The 23,398-nt window shown below is 41.1% G+C and overlaps 1 protein-coding gene across 3 annotated transcripts; it reads right to left on the bottom strand.

Annotated features, from left to right (window-relative positions):
• Window positions 1-4,094: 4,094 nt before the first annotated feature.
• Window positions 4,095-23,215, bottom strand: ccar1 (cell division cycle and apoptosis regulator 1). Of its 3 annotated transcripts, none has more exons than XM_027023505.2 (26): window positions 23,164-23,215; window positions 22,033-22,180; window positions 21,518-21,693; window positions 20,999-21,118; window positions 17,253-17,285; window positions 15,241-15,437; window positions 14,979-15,105; window positions 14,739-14,852; window positions 13,366-13,558; window positions 13,133-13,274; window positions 12,493-12,648; window positions 12,132-12,357; window positions 11,853-11,966; window positions 10,830-10,996; window positions 9,871-10,081; window positions 8,634-8,717; window positions 8,325-8,513; window positions 7,961-8,152; window positions 7,392-7,625; window positions 6,886-7,021; window positions 6,687-6,775; window positions 6,458-6,604; window positions 6,170-6,293; window positions 5,832-6,017; window positions 5,354-5,559; window positions 4,095-5,247 (listed from the first exon to the last, which is right to left on the bottom strand). In XM_027023505.2, exons 2-26 carry the CDS (start codon window positions 22,142-22,144, stop codon window positions 5,191-5,193), a joined length of 3,732 nt encoding a protein of 1,243 aa, XP_026879306.2. In that variant the 5' UTR covers window positions 22,145-22,180; window positions 23,164-23,215; the 3' UTR covers window positions 4,095-5,190. The 3 variants fall into 3 exon arrangements, with proteins under 3 accessions (XP_026879306.2, XP_026879307.2, XP_026879308.2); XM_027023506.2 differs by having other exon boundaries at window positions 22,033-22,153; window positions 23,164-23,202; XM_027023507.2 differs by lacking the exon at window positions 14,739-14,852.
• Between the last annotated feature and the right edge of the window lie 183 nt (window positions 23,216-23,398).

The following is a 23,398-nucleotide window of genomic DNA, read 5'->3' as shown; positions in this document are numbered from 1 at the left end:
AGGTCAGCTGAGCCTGGTCTGTAAAGTTAATGAACATGTATATTTAGCTATAAACATATCTATAGCTATAAAACCAGGTCAGACTCAGTTCATTTCAAATTATGAATTTAATGAAAAACAAGAGTGGTCATGAATTATGAATCTTTCCCACTACATTTTGGTAAATGAAGCTGTAGAGATGTAGCTGAGCTGCTTTATCAAGTGCATGTGCTCTGACAGGGAATTTACTCTTTCTGGATGAAGCAACTCTCCCTCATTTCCCTTTTATTGTGTGTGCATGTGTAAGCATTGGGTTGTAAACTGGATCAAAGGCCCTGTCCACCATTCCCTGTTAAATCTTTATGGTGTGCACTGATGTATGAGGGGCTTCTAACAGGCTAATGTGCCATTAAACATGACAGAGAAAAAAATCAATGTGCTTCTGAATGGTACTTTCCGAAACTAAATGAGCACAAGCAAACAGGTCCATAATTGAAGCAGTCTTGGTTTCTTACAGCAAGGCTACCCCCAGCCCCTTATCTTAAATAAGAACATTTTTCACACATTATTCTTCACAACATAAATATACATCTACTAGCTGGACAGCTGAAAGTCTCTCAAGATTTTCACTTTTTTATGTCTTAAAAATCATGATAATTTCACCATACTAGTATACATTTACAAATAAATGTTTTGAATTTAACATGTTGAGTACATGTCACATGTCAGTGGGAGAAGCAGGTCTCAGAGTGCCATTATGCTTCCACATGCTTGTCAAAGATCTTGTCATGTCTATAAACCAGCTTCCTTTTAGCCACACCACAACATAATCAAGAGAGAGCAGCTATATATCACTAAGGCTGTTTGCAGCCAGGTGGGACTGCAGTATGACTGCAGTTTACATGCAGATGTCAACTCCTGAGGAGTAGCATCATGAACACAGCATGGAGAGGGTGCGGAGAGGGTTGTCAGGCAAATGTGCAAACATGCAGTTAAAAAAAAAAGATAACATCAGCTTTGGCAAAATTGCTGAGTCATACAGTATCAGATTTTTTTTAATTTCCTGTGTAGTTAGAATGAGTAATTTCATATTCAGAAGATTGAACATATGAAAGCAGCTTGCTGCCACAGCAGGTATCTCTACTATGCACAGCTGCATGATCACTGTTTTTGAGAAAGTTCAAGAGGCAACAGCACACAAATGTCACACTTACTGTGCTTGCTCTAGCTTCTTTAGGAAATGTGTTTCAGGTTCATTCTGGGTGATCTCATTGTTTGGATTGGGAGTTAAACAGCAGAACCATCAACAATTATCATATGCAGCTTGGAAACTGGAAGGAAAGGAAAACTGTTTTCCTGTGTTTGTTCACATTGTTTCATGGTGCATACATGGAAGTGTGTTTAAAGAGTTATCCCATGCAAGGCCATTTTCCTCTCAAATTGCACACCTTACTCATGTTTGAAGTACTTAAGAGAGTCACATCACACATTTTAGAGCCATAAGGCAACCCACAGTGTAAAGACTGCCTTCTCCTGCCAGACACCACAATAGCACCCTTCTAACTATTCTAGAGCATTACAATCACAATCTGTTTTGTGATTCGAACATCATAAAGCTGGTTTTACAAGTTCTAGAAGCTAGTGTGCAAGTGTCTCAAAGCAAACCACATACAGTAAATCCACCCTCCATTTATCCACTATTGTAGGTACAATTTGTTGTGGCTCAGTATGGTGGGAGAATGTGGGCACTTGCGGGGTACACCTACATCAGTGCCAGTGTCTGGCCGTGTCCTATAGACTACCCAGGGGCGTGGTGCTCCCACTGGGAGATGCCCAGGGGCCAGGCAAAAATAACTGCACAGGTTTCTCACACTGTAACCCTGTATTCCCTGGCCTCAGAGCCAGGAAACAGGATAATTTCCTCAACAACCCACACCACTTTGCTTATTCCTGGAGCTGCCAAGCAGACGCAGGGCTGCACATAAGGACCCTTCAGACAGCATAGGGGCCCAGGGCTGGTGATAAGAAAGGCAATGCTAAAGACGCCCATCAATGGCTTCTCTCATGTATCTGTGACCTAAGGTATCAAACATCACATAAGTAGGTGGTTTTTGTGTTTGTTTTCTTTTCTTTTTTTGTACTATGGTTACAGCTCACTTTACTACATCCACGTCAAACCAGATTGAGCTCGTTATGTTATATTCAAGGGAATTTTCTAAAGTACACATTGTAAATATTGGTCATGACTAAAAACAAAGAAATGTTTTTGTCACTGCATACATGTATTTAATCCTACTCACAGCACTTTTCATACTAAAACAAGTAGTCAAAAACAGGCAAGCAATAAAGAGAAAAGATATAAGCTTGGCTTGTTGTGAAAAGTTACCATGACCGGCCAGACAAGCGTTTGCAAGGATGGTAAGTCCGCTTTCTCATGATAGTTACAACGTTGCCATGGATGTTGGGAGGAGGGGAGGGAGCGTACATTGTGTGGGGCCTGACTTAAAAAAGCAGGGGTGTGTGTGAACAAAGGGGGAGGAGAGAGAGGGAGTCCAAGGCAGACACAAATTTCACACAGAGATCAGGGGTTAATGGTGCCTGACTGGAGAACTGTTAGTCGCTATGTGAAGCCCAGCAGCAGCAGACAATAGACTTAGAAGGAAAAGCCTAATGATTCATTGGACAATCAGCCCCTTCCGACCAAGAGCTTTGACATTCCAAATTAGTCCAGCAAACACTGATGGAGAGTGTATGTTTGAACAATGCATTAAAGTTTATTTAGAAAACTACTGTCTCATACATAGTGTATATTGTTTAGCATGCCTGGTTTAATCCAGACAGGTAGCAAAGAAACCTACACATCTGAAAATTTCTAATTCTCCATGTTTGAAAAATCAGCTGCACTATCAAAGAGGAATTGCAACCTCATCTTTTCTCTAATGTTATCTCAACAGAAGTATCTAAACTCTGCCCCCCCCCAAAAAAAAGGAGAAAAAAAAAACTCACACCAAGCCTGTGTTAAATGAGCCGATTGTCCCGTGGCTGTCTAATGTGCCGAATGCTCTCCAGGCCTGTGAGAGAAGGTGGAGACACAAAAGCCCTCTGTCTCAAAAAGAGAGTGTGTAGTTACCTGCACATGCTCCAATTTCACAACTTTGCCTCAGCTGCAGCTGGACTGTGGAGTGACACTGTGGTATGGATCATCCGGCCTGTGCTGAAGGTTTTTGTAAAATATTAAACTTTGCAACCTGACATTGTCAGTTAATAAGCTTGTTTGTCTTATTTTGTATTTCGCACAGGTTGTTTCAGATGAGAATGAAGAGCAAGGCTTTTCATATGCCAAATGGGGAGATTTTTAATCAGATCCGAGTGGCTCATCACCTGGACACTCCTACAGAGGGAACGCAGATTATATGCTTCCCGTTCACTATAGGAAACAGGCACAAGTCCTTGGCATGTGGCAGGATTAGAGTCATGAAAGCTGCAAGGGAAATGCCATGCCTTTTCTGGAAGAGATCATTTCCTAACATTGTACACCCATGTGCACACACACAAAATGCATGCTGCATGAAAAAGCACAAAATTCTACTTCTTTGTTGATCTGAAATTTGTAGGCCATCACATCCAAAACAACTTCCTCCATTCGATGTCTACTACAGTCCCCAGGGGTAGACGTGTTAACAAAAGTCTCTTGAATGGCAATATATAATCCTTGCGAGAGAACACAAGTCCTCAGGTCTGAAGAATTTAAAAACGCACCCCACATTTCTGTATAATTGTTTGCTTGAAAAGGCTGAATACTAGAGAACTATTACTTATCTACTGAAGACAAGCTCATTAGTTTTTCAAGACACCTTCATTTACTTTGACATCCTGAAAATGATAAGTGTATCACAAGTGGTGGGTGTCTGTATTTGTGATTTCATAGTATAAATTATGACAAATTGCTGCAAGAGCCCAGAAAGTGCTACTTGCTTGTAGTTCCCCCGCATTTGCAACAACATAAATGTTTTCAATGAGACAACTACTGCCATCTACAGGATGATATTGCTTTGTTATGCAGCCTTTAAAATCCGACACTAGACCACCAACAAAAAGGTCCAGAAAGAAGAAAATGAAATGTTAAAATGAACCACTTTTATTTAACACAAGACAACCATAATAGTACTTCTTGAATAGAAAAATAATATGCACTTGGTTGCTTTGGGCTCATTGTTACTAAGTTTGGCTCTTTTCCATTCAGCATAAACCACCCATTGTAGCCAGCCCCAACTTCAGGTCACTGACCAAAGAAAAGATTAGGGGAGAAAAGGAAAAAAAACCCCCAAAAAAACCCCACCTCAACAGTTTTAATTACAGGTCATCACATTCTCATGAAATACTATTCTGCAATATTCTGCAAAGTAGGTAGGATCCTTTCGCAGAGTGTACCAGACTCCAGTCACTGATAACTGCGCTATCAAAACAATAGCTGAGCTTCTGCACCTCCATCTCCCTTCAACTGACAAAGAATGCCATCCTCATAGGATTAATTAAGACCCACTGAACAAACAAACTCAAAACTGTGAGGGTTAAGCGAATCTGCGTGCATTACTTCAGATGCATATCAAGAAACAGGATAGCAGCAAGTTAGCAAAGTGTTGACAAAGATATTAAACACAGAATGTGACTACCAATCTGTAACATCAGTAGAACAAAAAGCTTTTCACCCATAGCCTGGTTCTGCATGCTTTTATACAGCTCTGTCCAGAGCCTGATGTGAAGAACCTTTTAGCTCTACTCACTTTAGACATAAATAACATCATTATTGCTAATTAAACGCAAGCATACTAGCCCAAATTATGTAGAATGTTGACAGATGGGCACGGCAAAACAAACTGAAAAACACTAAAATTACTGGAATTGGAAGAAAGGGAAGAGGTTTCTTCAGAAGAAATGGTACTTTTAAAACAAGATTTTTTTAATAATCACATGAATTAGATTTTTACTGTACTGGAGATAATTTAGCTGTAAAATGTTGGGGGGGGGGATTATTTTAGGTCGAAGAATTATGAAGAGGAAAATTAAGTTACAATGAACTCCTCAGTCATTAAAATTCTGTACATGGCAACAACAAAATGGGGGAGGGGTATCTAAAAAGTTTGCTTGGGTTTAGTGCCTATTTACAGATCAAAAGGGAAGAATAAGTCATGGACAGAAGCAAAAGGCAGTTCAGTCATCTGAGCCATTAGCTTGAGTGTGCTGGTCACTGTCTTCAGGATGATCATCCTACACCAGACAGACAGACAACATTTATGCACAGAAGACAAGCAACTGCAAAATCTAAAATCTCACAGAATTAATGTAAGGCCAGAGTGTGAGAGTTAGTTCATACATTAGGCAGGACACTTTGTAACTCTTTCATGACTGTGCTGAGGCTGGAGAGGGTGTTGTGGAGCTGCTGCTGGTAACTGCCCCTCTGCTGCTCAGAAACCCTCAGGCTCTTCTCAGTCTCCCTCAGACTGGCCTTCACTTGCTCCAGCTCTTTCATCAGACCGCGGTTAGAGTCATCCAGCTCCGATATATGCTTAGCATCTTCATCTGTTAAACAAAACACTGCTTTAGCCACTTCACTTCCAGGTGCACATAAAATAAACATTCTGATAACTGGCAACTAAAATCTAAAAATGCTACAAACAAAAAAGTTCTAATATTCCATGAATTGACCCCGAAAAGGATAAAATCTCTGACTTTCCATGCCAGAAGTCCTGAAATTTCATAATAGTTTAGAAATTCAATAAATCAGTAGGAAGCCTGCTAGTGGTTAGAGACCTGTGTACATGGGGAGTACTATTGCACACACTGAGCATTACCAATTTTAGTGTCCTGCTGCATAAGCTTCTGCTCTATCTCCTCTCTGGCTTTCTCACTCTTGTCCAGTTTCTGCAGCATGCTGCCCACATCCACCATAGCACCATTATAAACGATAAGACTGCCCGACTCGCTGCTGTCCTCTGCCTCTCGCTTTGACTTCTGATTGGGTAGCAGAGGCCTGTTGCCTGTGGATCACAAGAAACCCACTGTTAATTCACAGCACTGTACAGACACTGCCTCTTCAATGTCCCATTTGTCTTTGTTGTATGTCTAGCCAGAATAAGTTACATTATCCAAGGTTTCCACAGCTGTAGCGGCCTAGCTATTGATAACTTACCCAGTAGGTTTTCTAGTTGAGCATCAGAAGTCCCTGCTGGACTGGGCTCATCTTTGGGTCTGTCAGTTAACTTACGATAGTAGCAGCTGTCCCTCACAACTGGCTTGTTCAAAAGTTTCTTCACCTGCAACACACATTCTCAGCCTATCAGCACCATCTCTCACAAATTCTAAATCGCACTAGACTGAAGTAATGATTATCCTTATATTGCATTTTTAAGATAAGTGAACCATGACCTGTTTAAGAACAAATTAACATGCTCTACTTTGACATAGAAAGCTAGAGTACCTGAGCTCGGGATAGATGCAGGCCTAGTGTGTACATGATCTCTTCCAGGTCTTTTTCTAATAGGTAACCACAGTGACTTTGATCAAAGTACACAAAAGCCATCAGAAGATCTTTGTCAAATGTCACCATCTGCTTCTTTTTCTCATCCTAAAAACAGACAGTAGTATAATAAAGGCCCATTTTCATCAGTGTCTGAATGTAGAACTTCATGAACCCCAAAACAACTTACTTTATCTTTAGACGACCTATCTTTTGATTTTCTGTCATCTCGACGGTCATCTCTCCTGTCCCTCCCATTGGAGTCTTCATCATCTTTATCTGAGAATGACAACAGCACTTATGTACAGAGCAGTCACGAACACTCGTCTCCATTCAAAGCCTGACAGGCCTTTCTGAATTCTTCCTCTCAAATGGGGTGAGACACAAACCATCATCATCATAGTCATCTGCATCCTCAGCCTCCAGTGGATCATATTCATCAGCATTGTTATTGCTGCTTTCATCTTCATTGTCATCTTCATCTTTGGACTCCTCTTTCCTCAGAACCCTCTCCTTGTCTTCATCCTAATACACAAGACCAAGGAGGGCCATAAACCAATTTTTAAGGGACGGCTCCAAGCCTCATGTACCTCCCTTAAGTGAATTCTCTGTTGCAGTTACCAGGCTGCTGCCTTTAGTCCAGGTACCTGCTCTATTTTTCAGATGCTGCTGAACAACATGAAATTTATTTCATTAGGTGTGACATTTGGAATGAAAAATTCAGGAAGACAGATTTCCAGAAGCATGGTTTGCGTTACCTATTTAAGAGCATTAAAAGGACCGATCAGTATACCATATAATGAACTAAACAATGCAGAGTAGGACTCAGAAATACTGATAGAGAGGAATAATGATTAGCTGCAAGTTACAAATAAGTAAAACACCATCCACTCACCCGTCTCTTCTCATCCTCCTCTCTCTGTCTCTTTGTGGCAGGCTCACCATTCTCCTCATCTTTATCCTTTTTCACATCCCTCCTTTCCACCTCTTTCCTCTCCACTTCTTTCTTGGCCTTTTCTTTCTTTTCTTTTTTGTCATCCTTGCTTGGAAGAGCTGCAAGAGCTTTGTAGATCCTGTATCCAAAATCTCGTTGAAGCATCTCATTGAAAAGCTCGGCAAACAAGGAGACCTAAAAAAAAGAGGACAGACAAATCCATGAAAATCATTTTTACAAAAGCATAAACCAAATGTAGCCTTTTTGAATGTTTCCTTGTTAGTTGCTGATAAAGTATCAACCTTTATAACAGTCCAAACCATTGTGCCATTCTCAGTGAGCACAGACCCGAGATGCATTTGTAAGTGGTATAAATAACCATAATAAAACATTTTTAAAATCCTGAAAAATATTTGATAATACAAAACCAAATATCACAAACATACTTTAATCAATTTAATTTGAAATCAGGATATTAATGTGCACTGACTTCTTGTGAAGCCATCTGAAAGAAAATTCATTTTCCCAACCTCAAAGGAATGCTCCTTATTGTCCTCCAGCCTGTAGTCCAGCAGCACACTTAGAGACATGATGCTGCAATCAAACTTTCCATTCTTGGCTGCCCAGTTTGGGTGGACGATGATGGTGGGTTCATCAGGGAGGACATAACGCCTTTCCCTACGCTGCCGCTCCAGCTCCTCCTGGCGTTTACGCTCCTCCTCCTGAAGCACGTACAAATATTCAATCAGACTAATATTACAAATAAACCCACCCACAAAATCAATACACTTTAAAATAATTCCCTTCTTTATGCATTTTGAGACCCCTTACTCATCTTGTTCATGAGTGCAGAACATAAACTTGCTAGCAGACACCTTCCTAATCATGCCTCACCTCTCGGTCTTCCTCCGTCCTGCATGGCTCCTCCTCCTCCACGCAAGCAGCCTCTGTCTTCTCTGGTTCTTTGGACTCTTCCACCTGCTCCTCCACCTTCAGCTGTTTGGTGAGCCGAGCTATTAGCTGCGACTTCAGCCCTTTGGAGCTCAAAGATCGGCTCTCAAGCTCTTTGCGCAGGTCATTCACCTGTGTACAGGCGCACACACACAGGCGCACACACACACACACACACACACACCTGAAGTTAGGGATGCTTTTCAGCAGAAAGGACAGCAAGGATGTTGAGCCTATTAAGGGGAAGCCTACCTTCATGGACTTCGGATCAAGCTTAGACCAGTGAGTGGGTGTTGTAACTTCTTTTAAATCGTCCTCATCTTTCTCCTCTTCCTCCTATATCAGGTCAGAGAAAGAGAAGAGAACAGCAGCAAAATGTTAAAAGCAACTTGCTGACATTGAGCTTCTGAAACAAAAGTGATCCGTGCAAGAAGCAAGGTCACAACTGTCTCTCATCGTCTCCTCCAACTGAGGTCTCGATTGGTCAAAAACCATAACAACCATATTTAAATAAATAAACAAATAAACAAACAAATAAATAAATGCCAAAACAGTACACTTCTAGGATACAGTAAAATAAACGCTCTCTAGCTTTGATAACAGATCCAAACCCCACCCATCAGCCAATCAATGCCAGTTCTGTGGAATACAAAAAGGTAATCAATGACAGTGGGTCCAAGAAATGTAAAATGTGACAGATGCGCTCAGATGGTCTCCAAACTCAGTGAGTGTACGGGGTCCCTATATCTACATTTTGCAACTTGATTTTTACTCCTTTCCCCCTCCTTTTTAACATCTAGTCATAGAGGACTGTCCTCGGATCAACCAACCTCCCTGGAAAAATCAAGTCCATAAGTCTAGGTACAGTCCAATCCAAGAATTATGTCAAATTGAAAAAAAGGGACAGACAAGAGACAGAACCTAAGGAGCTTTTCAGAGTTCAACAGATACTGATTTGAAATATAAAATCAATCATAAAAGAAAACATTCTAAAAACAGACATTTTAAAATCACAACTGGTTCTCCAGATTCCAGCATGTCTCTCCAAAATCCGAATAACTATAAAATATGTATATCCTAAATGCTTACTGTGGAATTTAATAGGACATTTTTCTGATTCCACATGTCATTATTCATGATTTTCCTCTAGATTACAGCTAACAGGCAGCGCTGGAAGCTGTTTTACCAGTTGAAGCAGTGTCATTAAATTAAGGCCTAAACTGTTCCGCTGTGTGTGAGACTGCGGGCTGGGTGGGGTGGTGGAGCGAGGGCGGTGCTGGGAGAGCAGGAAGAGGAAGCAGGAGGGGATGGAGGGGGTGGAGGAAAAGGGATGAGACACAGGGACAGTAGAAAGGGAATTTCTGAATGATGCCTGTGATACTTGTTTTTTTCTGTGTGTTTTTTGTTTTTGTTTTTTTTAGTGTTTTGTGTGTCTATTCCTGTGCCTGTGAGAAGCGGAAATGAGAAGAGAAGGATTAGCGTTCAGTGCCTGTTCTCCATCAGCCTCCTTCCGTTCAGCCAAGAGTTTCTCTGCCAGCTGCTCCTTGAGTCCGCGGGACAGCCCTTCCCACTCTGAGCGGGTAGGAAGACAATGCCAAACATCCGGGAGAAATAAAACCACTGTCTCCACATGTGCGGGAACTGTCCGCCCTTTGTGAGTCTCCTCAGGGCGGTGATAGCGAATCTCTGCAAAACGATACCTGTCGCAAAGGAAGAAGTGCATTGGAAAGAAACATTCTGTCAGACATCACACAAGGCCTAACCCCAATACACTCCCATACAGAGACACACAGCTCCACTCCCCCTGCCTCCCACTTGTGGTAAGATGACCCCAGAATGAAGTGCATGAAAACAGTCTGCAGATCTCCACAGTAGGTTCTCAGGATGAACGGCAGCCATGTATTGGGGAAACCGACACACAAACAAGAATGACATTCTGAACATTTCCCTGTTCCCTCCCGCCACGCCCCCTGCCCCTAGCAACCATCAGTCTGAACTGGATGCTTGTGTAGGATAGTTTACGTACCCCCGTGGCGCGAGAGAGACAGATTCAAAGACAGTGAAAGCAAGTTAAATATGCAAGATATTTAACACAAACCAAAAGGTCATAGAAAACAAAGTAACGGTGGCGTCTCCTCCTCCGGCTCCAGTTTTTGAGCAACAGATTAAATGCATTCACCACACAGATATAGAGGCAAAACTGCTACACACATTAGCAAAAAGGACATTGCAAAATAAAGAGAAAAGAAAAAAAAACCAAACAAAAATTACAGAAAAAAAAAGCATCCACCATGTCAGGAGATACAGCTTTTGTCAAAACCATGCAACGGGTCACAGACAGTTATCCGTTTTTCGATTGAGTTTTAGTTTTGCTTAGGGCTAGTGCTGATAAAAGTAAACATGAAAAAAGGAGAGATCAGAATAGTGTTAGAATAGAGTTGTACTTACCACTGGGTACATAAACTCAGATCAATGCCTGTCAGAGCCTTACAACAACGTATTGCTGTCTTTATAAGGACTGAAGCATCATTTTCTGGATCTGCTCCATCCAGGGAGGGAGACCAATGGCCACCAATGGCCATGGCCTCATCTTTGCCCCTCATACCAACCAGGAACTAAGAACAGGGGATCACAAAACACAAAAAGAGTCATACTACGTATCTGTCCGCTAAAAAAAAACAAAAAAACAAAACTGACAACACAAAAGGGTAGAAACAAAGCAACCAATAAATGAAACTTAAAGAGCAATGGACTGAGTTTAATAAAAAGCATGATGGTTGACATGGGGAGAGTCAACATCAGAGGAGCTTATTCCACAGAGCTAAGCACTGGGCAGTGGAATAGTACAGAGACATCAGTTAACTCCCACCAACTGCACGGACACGAATGAGCTACTGTGAGATAAACGGTGTAGACAAGTGACACTCAGCTGGGAGGCAGCAGCAAATCTTATTCTAGGCATGTACACAGTCTCACCACTTTATTAGGGCCACCTACTGTACAGCTGTAGCCAACAGGCTGTACATTTTACATTTAGTTCTATATTTGTAATCCACCCCTGCTCACTGCCCTATTGCACTCTGAGAGCAGTGAATCAACCAGACTGGAGAACATCACTTGTGCTTTTTTAATTTCCAAAAAATAGCTCCTGGAAATTTGACACAATTTTGCAGTAAACAAAAGATATCATCAGCCAGTTAACATCTGAGTATAGTGGTTGGTTAGCGTGGCTGGATTGGGACGTGCCTGGACACGCAATCTAATTAGACTGTCCATAACACAAATAACTGCCAAGACAGCTATCATTTTGTCCACTTCTGCAAGATGTAGTAGTGTTCTGAAGCCAGTGACTGACACTGATTAACAAATGTCAAACTCCAAACCACAAAGACCAAAAGCATAAAGGTGAAAGGGTGATTGTGGCTGTGGTCAGTAACAAATCTGTAGGTGGGATAACTTGTCTGGCTGTACCTTAATGAGGCGGGCCGGGTGCTGGAAAGAGTCTCTCAGCTCCTGAGGATCCTCCGCAAGAGCACAAGATTTGTGATACAGTTCATCCAGACTGGGGTTGGCAAGCAGCATCACCTACAACATACCCAAGAGATTTGCTGAGCAAGTACTCACATTAGAGAACAACACAAAATGCAAACAGAACTGACAAAACACACACAAAAAAGTTCAACCACTCATTAAAGAAAAAAATCAAGATCGTGCAAGTAACTGGGTTTATAAAAGAACTGTTGCTCACACCTTAGCACTGTAGGTGTGGTTGGCATCAGGAGGGTCCAGTACAGCGGTATTCTTCACTAAAGAGTCCACCTCTTTATGCATGATGTGGAAGTTACAGTAGTTTCCAAAAGTAAAAGGTCGCGATAAGGGGAAGGCATCCACCCACGTAAATACAGCATCAAAGAAGTCACTTGGGATGTAGAGGCTCTGATAACGCCGTCGAAGCTCCATCATGTCACAATTACACCTGAATAGTGAGTGTGTATGTATACAGGCACACACAGAAAAGGGGCACATTCACAAGGAGCTTTTTTCCCCCCTCACAGAAAGATTACAAATGAACAGTATGCCTGTGTTTTCACAGTACACAAACTCAACCTACCCATCAAGGGAGAACTTGGAGAACTGCACAGTATAACGTGGAACAACTCTGCGTGGGCGTCTTGGAGAGCGATCTCTTCGTGGTGAGCGATCTCTTGAACGCTTGCGTGTTGGAGAACGCTCCCTTGATCTTCTCCGCTCTCTCTCTCTCTCCCGACTACATCAAAATTAATCACAAAGCACATTTAAGTAGTAATTACAAATGCCACGTGACTTACATTGTGAGATCTCCCCCAGTTTCTAAAATAAAGCCATATTGACACAGTGGAGATATGTATGAGAAAAATGTTTTAAAGAATGTCCAAAATGAATGCCACCATTTACTCTTTATAATAACTATAAAAACCAGGGAGCATGACAACAGCTACTTCCCTGTGGTTCTTATAAATACAAAACAACAACAGTGACAATAGAATCCATATATCTGCCTATATTCTAGATTGAATAATAAAACATTTGAATTGTTTAAATCATGTAAATAACTAGGCCTATGCTTTTATCACCAACCACAAAAATAATCCTCATGTATAGTAAACCATGTTTTGTTTACTATAATAAACCCATGAATAACTGACACAGTGTGAATGGGCCCATCAAGAAAGCCAAGTACAATAGTGAAACATGAGCGACTGGCTCCTGACCTGCGGTCATCTTTCCTCAGGATCAGCTCGGGTCGGTCACTGCGGCTAGGGAAGCGAGGGGAAGGGTCCATGCGCCTGACGGGCTGAGGCTGGGGCATCATCCGCACCGGAGGCTGCAACAACCCCCCTGAAAACACAGAATCTACACGCGACACAACAGTGTCCATGTAAAACACAGTACACAGTACATTGGATCTTATTCATAACTATCTCCATGGCTCCATGGCCCCTACCTTTTGGGGGTGGCTGAGGCAACAGAGGCTGTGGGGGGTTCTGCAGCAGTGGGGCCAGAGAGGCTGCAGAGAGCTGGGCCTGAAGCAGGGATGGGGGTGGAGCCTGGGCTGGCACACTGAAGGTGGTTGGTGGAGGTAGAGACTGGATCATAGAAGGGCCTGGCTTCATCATGCTGGGCCCAGGAGGCTGACTCTACAAGAAAGAAATATGCCAGCCATAGAGCAAATCAGTTCAGTCACCTCAAAGGACTACATTAACTAAAATGGGACTAGTCAGTTTAGTGGCCATCTATGTGAAATACAGTCATTTTAGTAATTTACATAAAATATCAGTTGTAGTATGCAAACTGTGTGTGTAAACCAAATTTTATAAATGTTGTTGGTTCGTTTTCCAGTACATGGGGTTGAGAGTCTTGTTCTTAAGGGTGTGACCTGTTCTATGGGAGAAGTAGCTGAATGTGTTACGGTGCAGTGAACCACGCGAGAACAAAACACAGTTAAAGGAGAAAGAGCCAGAATGAAGTTCAGTTACAGCACCAATGTTATCACTTTTGGCCCCTGCTAAAAGACAGAAGCATACGATTGCATTAAAAATGGAAGGCATGGTTGGTGAAGAAAATTAAGGCTCAATGAGAATCCACATTTTTTCTTTGCTGAAAAGACTCTCGCTCTGTCCCCTTATTATACACAGACAGGTCTAGGAAATCTCACTAGATCACCTTCCCTGGAAGGACTAGAACATGGTTCTCAAATCCAAATCTTGGAGGGCAGCAGCACTTCCTAGTTCTGTTTTTCTTTGTTCAGACACACCTGACAACTGTCAACTTCAAGTACCTTAGAGGTTGGGAAACACTAAAGTAGAAAGTTCTGAGGGCTTCCAAGATTTGACTTTGAGACTCCTGGAGCAGAATGTGCCCCTTTCACTTCCAAGTACAGGTTAGTTGCGCAGAACAAAACTTCAGCTAGTCTGTGTTTGTCATGCACTTACTCACTAATCATGTTAACATGCTAAGATTATAAGGCAAATGTAAAAAGCCAACAAACGCTTCAGCACAAAAAAAAAAACAACAACAACAACAACAACAACCACACCACATCCTCCCAGCCTTAATTTCACAGACAACACTAATTAGCCAAAGGCAGACTGAAATGTGAGAAAACGGCATCAGATCTGTCATCCAACACACAAGCTTAGAGCTGTAAAACAGGAGGAGAAAGCAAGAACATTTTAGCAGCAAATCATCTTGGGCAGACAGAAAAGAAACCGAAGAACTGTAAAACACCTAACTAAACACCTGTTTGTGCAGTGAAAGAACAGCATTAGAAAGAGAAATAGGGAAAGAGGAGGGGAATGCCTGAGTGGTGGGGGTTACATTTGGTCTCGAGTCCAGCGCAGAGTGTATGTCAGAGTAGCGCTGCACTCCTGCGTCAGAGTAAAAGCTGGACAGTTGTGGGGAAACCTGAGGTAAGGGCTGGGGCGGCTGGTGCTACATGGAGATTGAGAACAAAGACATCAACGGCAGTGCAGTGGTACGCTTTGAAAGCAGAAGAGGATGAGAATATCTTGATCGTTTTATTGTGTAAATTCAGTTTGGTAAATTAGGTGTGCTCACCGTTTGGTTGGGCAGCTGAGGTAAAGTCTGAATGCGCTGAGCATTCCACTTGAAGGGCATGTTGGGATTATAGACGGCCTCTACTAGAACACGATCACCCACTTGCGGTGTTTTTCCCTTTACCGCACTAGACACACAACAGAAATACTTGATTTATCTCAGTGCAGCTCACTGTCATTTTTATGCCAGCATCTTGCTAGCACGAATGAACCTCTTGGGTCATGCAAATAATTTAAACCCCAGCTGCAGTGTCACCTCTCACCTAAGTTGGAAGAACACATCTTCATCCACAAAACCAAATGTGTCATGCAGCTTGTTGACGACCCCAGTGAAGACACGTTGTTTCTGAGGCTGTGTCTGCTGTTGGTGACTGGAGCGAGGGGTCGGGTATGACACAGTGATCTGGGCTGCCTGTTGCGGGTTCGACAAACTCAGACTAGTAGGCAAAGCAACTGGAGGCTGTGGATTACAAACCATACAGTTAATATCAAACAGAAAAGCACACAGATAGAAGCAATTATTAATAGAAATTTTAGGGTGTACATAAACACTTCTGGAATAAAGAAATTAAGGCTAAATTTTCTAAGACTTAATATTACAAAGGCATGTTGTACACACAGCATGCCTTTAATACAGTGCCTCCAAGTAGTATTCAACCCCCTGCAGATTCTACAGGTTTACACATTTGGAGTTAACTTAGCATTGTTAAATTTAGACTGTAGATGGGCCTGGACATGTGAAATGCACTGCAGCAAAAAAGAATATTATTTCTCTGTTTATTTTTAGTTTTTTTAATTTTGCCAAGTGTACCAGAGGGTCAATTATTATTTAACCCCTCAAACAATAAGAACTCTGTGCCCTTAATACGCAAGAAGTAATTGAGGTATTAAGAACAATGAGCTGCACATGCTTGAATTAATTTTCTGTTTTTTCCCCACCTTTTCTGACTTTAAAAGCCTCTCCCCAAACAAGTGAACAGCATTTACACATGGGAAAGACTAAGGCACATTCCAAGGCCATCAGAGACAAAACTGTGGAGGGTCAAGGTTGGCAAGGGGTACAAAACCCTTTCCAAGGAGTTGGGCCTCCCTTTCTCCATCGTTGGGAGCATCATCCGGAAGTGTAACGCTTATGGAATTACTGTTAAACTTCCACGTCAAAGTTTCCTCCTGTGCTGTGGCAAGGCTTGTCTGAACGGTCAAGGCTGACCCAAGGACAACAAGGAGGGAGCTCTAGGAAGATCTCATGGTGGTGAGGACATTGGTTTCAATAAATACCATAAAGTAACGTACTCCACTGCAATGGTCTCTGTTCCAGGTGAGCCCGTAAGGTACCTTTACTTTCAAAGCGTCATGTCAAGACCTGTCTAAGGTTTGCTCATGATCACTTGGAGGTCTGCCTCAGAGTCTGGTTTAAGGTTCTCTGGTCTGATGAGACCAAGATCAAGGACTTTGGTGCAGACCACACTCAGGTCGTTTGGCAAGAGGATGGCACTGCCTACTACCCCAAGAATACCATCCCTACAGTCAAACATGGTGGTGGCAACATCATGCTGTGGGGCTGCTTCTCAGCCAAGGGGCCATCTGGTCTGCATCCATGGGAAGAGGGACAGCACAGCCCATCTGGAGATTTTGGCCAAAAACATCTACTCCTCCATCATGGATCTTAAGATGGGTCATCATTTCATCTTCCAACAGGACAACAACCCCAAGCAAACAGCCAAGAAAACCAAGGCCTGGTTTAAGAGGGAAAAGATCAAGGTGTTGCAGTGGCCTAGTCAGTCTCCTGACCTTAACCCAATTGAAAACTTGTGGAAGGAGCTCAAGATCAAAGTCCACAAGAGATGCCCAATGAACCTAGACAACTTGGAGAAGATCTGCATGGAGGAGTGGGCCAAGATTACTCCAGAGACCTGTGCCGGCCTGATCAGGTCTTATAAAAAACGATTAATAGCTGCAAACAAGGATTATTCCACAAAATATTAAACCTAGGGGTTCAATAATAATTGACCCCAATTCTTATGCTTCAAAATGTATTAGAATTTAATTGAGCAACTGCAGGGGGTTGAATACTACTTGGAGACACTGTATAAACCACACACACACACACACACACACACACACACACACACACACACACACACACACACACACACACACACACACACACCACAACCAAAAGAAAAAGCAGTAGTACTTTTCAATGTCTCTTGAACGCAAAGGCATGAGGGAGCAAATGTAACCAACTGTGGAGAAATATAGCAGTGAAGCTCACCTGTGACAGCAGTGCAGGCTGGGGCTGTGGTAGCTGGGAACAGAATGAAGAGAAAAACAACGCAGAAATGAGTACTAGGCAGCAGGTGTGATCTACAGAGCTCAAGACAGCATACCACCATTTAATACACCTGGTCTAATGTGCACTTTGCCTGGTATATAGAGTTTGTGGACATTAAAAAAAATTTTTTACTATGTGCTTACAATTTATTTTCCACTTGTATGTTCAGAACATGTTTTAGTGCTGATAAGCAGTAATACACTGAATTCTAAATCACTCATCAAGACGGGAAAACAAAACCAAGACTTGTGGTGCACCAGGCTGCACTATGTTGGAATTAGTGTTGCACGGTACCAGTACTGAAAATGTACTGTAGTACTACAGTTTTGAAAACAGTACTATACTGGCATTTTGAAAACATATACTTTTATTATGCAAATGGATACTTGATCTGTCTAATATGCAGCTGTCTCTAAGCACAATGCTGACAGCTGTGACATCACTAGTGGTGTATATCATTGTGGGGTACAGCACTGACATTTTTTAATATGAGCTGCAGCAAGAGATGCAACCTTGCATGGGGGAGTGAAGTGAGTTGAGACCAATGGTAGAGAATGTGTACCACTTTTCTGTTTTGTTCAGAGACTAGATTTACGAGATGTGAGCAACTTCAGTTTTAAGATGACCTGTTTTTAGGTGTTTCTGTACAAAAAAAGGCAGAGCCTCTAAACACAGCAGCTGTACAAATGCAGTTTTAAAGTCTCACAAAAGGAGGAAATGTCAAATCTGGCCAAGCATCTGAACAAACATCCCAACCTTTTCACAGAATTCAAAAGACAGACAGGTGATAGTGTGATCTAAAAGCCTCTCTGCTGCAGTAATATACATATTCCTACATGTGTGTATAGTGCTCATAGCCCCATTCAGATGGGATTAAATGTGCATGGGTCATGGGGCAATTTCCACTAAAGACCCTTAAGAAGCACGAAACTAAACAAAACAAAAAAAACCCAATAAACAAATAAATAAATAAAAAAAATTAAAAAGATGCACATGAAGTCACTCAAGCAGTTTTTGGTCTGGCTGGCAAATCTTCCACTCCATAGGCTCTCGTAGCACATTATCCAGAGGAGAAAGAAACTAAAATCATTGAGAAAAGCAAGATCCTGCAGGCGTATTTAAAGGATTGTAATTGCAGGTTGTTAAAAATCTTTACTTACTAGTTTGAATATTAAGGTCTAATATTAAATGCTGTTCAACTAATAACTGTAAAGGACTCTTTATATTCAAACTGCTGCAAAAACCTGGGTTAATAGAAAATATAACATACTGGAAACTCACTTGTCCTGTAATTTTAATGCTGTCCGGTTGCATGCATTTCATCACTGAGGAAACACTAGCTTGGATTATAGCTTCATAATGTACAAGCTGATAACCACACTAAGATCAAACACCACCAATATTGTTTCGCCTGCTCACTATTTTGTCCTGCACCAGAATATATTGTACGTTTGTGGGTTTTGGTTTGTTTTTCTTTTGTTAAACCATTGCCTTCTTCAGGAGAAGATAATAGGAGCAATAAGTAATTTACCACTTTAAAAGTGGCAAACTATTTATGAAAGTGATAACTGTATATTTTTATATAAAGTGAAGCTCACATCGACTTGCTTTGCAGTCTTTAAATGAACCAGTTTATCATCCCCCACATCGAGGCAGCCATGTTTAAAATGGATTTAGTACAGAATGGCCACTAGGTGTCAATATAATGGCTGTTTCATAATGTGAAGAGCAATAACTGGAAAAATGATTTAATGCAACTTTAAAAATAGCTGACGTATTTTACTTTTAATGCACACCAATACAGATTCTCTACCGGCTGACCACACTGTACTTAAATGGCACTACTTTTCAACTTATTTGTTTAGCAGGACAGTTACTGCACATCTCCAACCAATTAATGCAGATTTAAGACATTTACTATTTTTGTTGCCATCTAAGGGGTAACTGGGACCTTTTAATTTCATCTGCTTTTTGTTTTCTACAGGAAAACATCCATAATAACATCCATTTTGAGTTTTTGCATCATCAATAAATAACTGAATATAATGTACTTTAAACTAACAAGAAATAAATTCTAAACTATTCCTTTAGAATAGTTGTTTGTAGAAGTCAGAGGGTAGCAGCCACTCTTGGTTTTGAACCCGGAGTTGTCCATCTGAAAAATGTGTGCTCTGTACATCAACCACAGCAGATGCCAGAACACACATTTTACCCTCCGAGCGCTCCCTCACATTGCTTAATCCGGGCATGTCCTGATAATGCTCCTCATGAAAAAGACAACTTTACTGATCTCTTTGAACTGTGGCATGAGGTCATGTCACTGCTAGACTGAACCTCAAATATGATCTAGTAAGATTTAGCTAAATACCTTCCATCATATCTAGTCTTTGCTAAACAACCTTGTTTGTTACAGCTTTTTAAATGCTACTCCAAACCTCCCTGCACAATGAGAAAGCACTTTGATATTCATTATTCATATCAAGAACTTTTTTCCAGCCCCCCATTAAAATCCATTTCTGTAATATAATGATTTTACATACTAGATTTTACATACCAGATTTCCTGGGGATTAACAGTTCAGTTTTTCACTTGGGGGAGATACTGACACTTGATGTACATGTGTCTCAAATGCACATACGCATTTTTACTCTTCTTGCTTGCTTCAAAGGTTGTCTAACAAATTAAAAGAAACTCTAAGGTGTCCAAGTACTTCATATGAACCAAGTTACTGACTGCACCCCACAATTAATCATCTCAGACCTTGAGATGAATGTCAAAATGCAGCAGTGGAACTCATCCTAGGCAACATCTAAATCCAACCAGCAATATTATTAACTACTGCACATATTCATTCTAACAACCACCATAACAACAAAAGAACCCAAAAATATATTTGACACCTCTGCCCCGACTGATTCTTAGTGAGAGGGGTATGCAACATTTATGCCATTATATTTACCAACTTAGCTAGGTAACCAAGTAGCCAACTACCATAATGTGTTGAGCAGTGCATGCAACATTCTTAAGCATTCTTTTATGCGATAAACTCTATAATAGTGGAAAATGTTTAAGAGTTGTTACTGATTTTGTTAATACATGTATTAATGTTTCATTCTACCATTTACAGGTACAGTTCTTTAGAGAAGCAATGTAGCACTAGTTGTGCAACCTTGCTAACAAGTCACCTATCTGCAATGTAAATGTCATGAAAATTAAAATGGATATCTAGCTACCTAAGGAAAGAGCTTCAGTATATCCCAACAGATTATGCCCACATAAAATAGTTATCAAATTTGCTCTGATTCTTGTTATACTTCTATGCAGATTATCAAAAATCTCATGTAGGTTTTTGCAACAACACATGGCATCGTATATTAATTATAAAAGCAGATATAAATACCATAAAAAGGTACCCATTTAGCTTGTGGGCCAAAAATAGTTCAAATTTTGTTTGAGCGATTAAATGTTAAATGAAACCAATTCACTACTTGAGTATTTTTACTATATACTGTCTTTTACTAAAGTAATTTCAATAACTACTTTTACTTCTACTTGAGCATTTAATTTTAAAGTAACAACACTTCCACTTGAGTACAATTTCTGGTTGCTCGATCCACCTCTGCTCTCAGTTGAGAAGAGTGTAGGTGTTTGTCAGAGCAAAGTAAGCAACAGGTATGCATATGTACCTGATGAGGGACATTGTACAGGGTCTGCTGAGGAGGCGGCTGTGGTGGGGGAGCCTGAGGTGGAGGCTGTGGTTGCTGTTGCTGCTGCTGGTACTGCTGAAGAGCTGAATTGATCTGAGACTAAAATTAAAACATACATTACTGACTCGAGGATATACACTGCAGCTGTGAGGGAATAAGATTACAGCCATATTAAAGATGATATTGCAGTACAGAGCATCAGTGTGAACCCTTCACATACATGATAATGAATAGCAGATGTTTCATAAAGAAATATTTCAGTAAGATAAGCCTAGAATGAGGACCAAATTCTCAATTTTTGGTTTATATTATTCAATTAAGTGACAAATCCTGCCTTGTGTAATACTCCAGCAGTGTTTACTAACAACACAACATATGACCACTAACAATCTGAAGACAAGACCATTAACAAAGTCTTTGCATTATACATGAATAGGGTCATTTTGGTTTCACTCCAGTGCTCAGTGCAGTGCAGCCAAGCATTGTAAAGGAAATCACCTGTTGTAAAGCAGCTGCAGCAGCTGCCGCAGCTTGCTGTTGAAGGGCTGCTGTCTGCTGGGAGATCTGGTAGTTGGCAGCTGACTGGGTGTTGAGAGAAGCTGCAGCCAAAGCAGACTGCTGAGAGTACATAGAGGGAGATGCACCCAAGAGAGATGGCTGCTGAACACCTAAAGCTACAGCAGGACAAACAGGCCATAAGAAATCATATGCAATTTTGGTGCACTACTGATACAGCTTAGCACAACCAATTCACAAAAATGGGAAAGAGACTGAATCAGACTGACAAGCAGATAGCAAAGTACACTGAGCAAAGTACATGACCTCATGGTTAGGTAAAACATTTTTTAAAAAATGGACCACTTATCTATTTAGCATAAGAAACATGATCTTGGAAAATTGGCTGCTGCTAATTCGTGCTCTCAAAACAAAATATTTCAAATATTCATTTTCAAAGCTTAAGGTAATAGGCATGAGTACATTTATGACCAACTACATCACATTTTATTACTTACAGTGTAAACTGTTCAGGTCGAGAGACTGTCCTGAGTGCCCAGGTTGCGATACCGCTGTTGCGGCAAATTGTGCCGCCCACGGAGGGTTCTTCTGCCCCCCAAATTGGGCCATGGAGACCAGCTTGATGGACCAACAGCAAGTAATATCCTGTTCAAATTGTGATTGTACTCATCATTGCATTAAATCTCCCAAGTCTTTAATATAACGAAATCTAGATAATAGCTTCCTAACTACACTATTTAAATTGTTATGGTAGCAAGCCATCATACTGTCAGGTTCAGCTGATAGTTACCTAAATAGCTAGCTAACTGGCTAGATAACTTTAGGCTAGTCTTCAGCTGTCATGGTTATAAATACAGAGTTAACTGTCAGGAAGAGTGCAAAATACATTAGCCGTGCTGACTGACTATTCAATTATAAAATAAACAATGCCTATATCTAGCCAACTACTGTCTACAGTTTAGGACAGACGTAGCTAGCTTGTAGGTTAGCTCAATAAGATATTTAGCTATAGCCAAATATATGAATCACTGCATTAAAATATCTTATTATACCGGGCCTGAAAGCTAGCTAGGCAGTGTTTTATGTACTGTAATCTACAGCTGCACCAAGATATCATGAGCTAAATTAGCTTATGTAGCTGGTAGCTAGCCACGCTACAAGCCACATAGCTAGCTACTAAGCAACTGATGATTCAAACAGCTATGATACAAGTTTCGAAAGAAAAACTCTAAAAGTTGCGTACTTAGATACTTATACGGAAATAAAACTGATTTAGTGGTTAAAAAACGGGGGATGGGGGTGCAGCAAGCTATCCAAACAGTTAAACGTGCAACATTAGCTAGCTCAGACATTTGAGCGTGCCGTGTTGTAGCTACTTTGTTAGCTAGTTAGCTAGCTAGCTAGCTAGTTATCCTAGCTGGCGAGCGAAACCACTATCTTAGCTAATTAAGGCCCAAGGATTAGCTTGCAGTTAGCTTTGGCGCTATTGTTGGTCTTTCGGGTAATGGCAATAATACAACATCAATAAAATATTTAATAAAGCCTAGGTTACTGACTAACTATGAGTAAAAACATTCTAAAAAATATGCACATAATTATTTGCAATCCGATCATTTTTATCACCTTACCCTGTATCCTATGTTGCACCGGTTGACCAGATACGGGACTGTTAAAATTGGAAACGCATGCGCAATTTGTTAGGACGACGCAAAGCAACTCGAATAAGATTTCGTAATACTTGTTTGAATGAATAATCTGATTCGCTATCTGTGAAGAGCATCGCTTGTAAATTCGATTCAGGCCTATAGCAACGGCACAGAAATGACCATTATCTCACCATAATGCATCCTATTTATCCATTCA

The sequence above is a fragment of the Electrophorus electricus genome, chromosome 11, assembly GCF_013358815.1.
Source record: "Electrophorus electricus isolate fEleEle1 chromosome 11, fEleEle1.pri, whole genome shotgun sequence".
In the NCBI taxonomy this organism is placed as follows: Eukaryota; Metazoa; Chordata; class Actinopteri; order Gymnotiformes; family Gymnotidae; genus Electrophorus; species Electrophorus electricus.
Note: the sequence above shows the minus strand (reverse complement) of the source record. Positions and strands in the feature narration are given on the sequence as shown.

What these genes read in the sequence shown, in the direction of transcription:
- ccar1 (XM_027023505.2), bottom strand. Translation starts at nt 22,144, where the DNA reads ATGGCCCAATTTGGGGGGCAGAAGAACCCTCCGTGGGCGGCACAATTT. An exon ending in GATGTGTTCTTCCAACTTAG is followed by an intron (nt 15,106 to 15,240) that starts GTGAGAGGTGAC and finishes TTGTGTGTCTAG; the next exon opens with TGCGGTAAAGGGAAAAACAC. An exon ending in AGGAGGATGAGAAGAGACGG is followed by an intron (nt 7,022 to 7,391) that starts GTGAGTGGATGG and finishes CTTGTGTATTAG; the next exon opens with GATGAAGACAAGGAGAGGGT.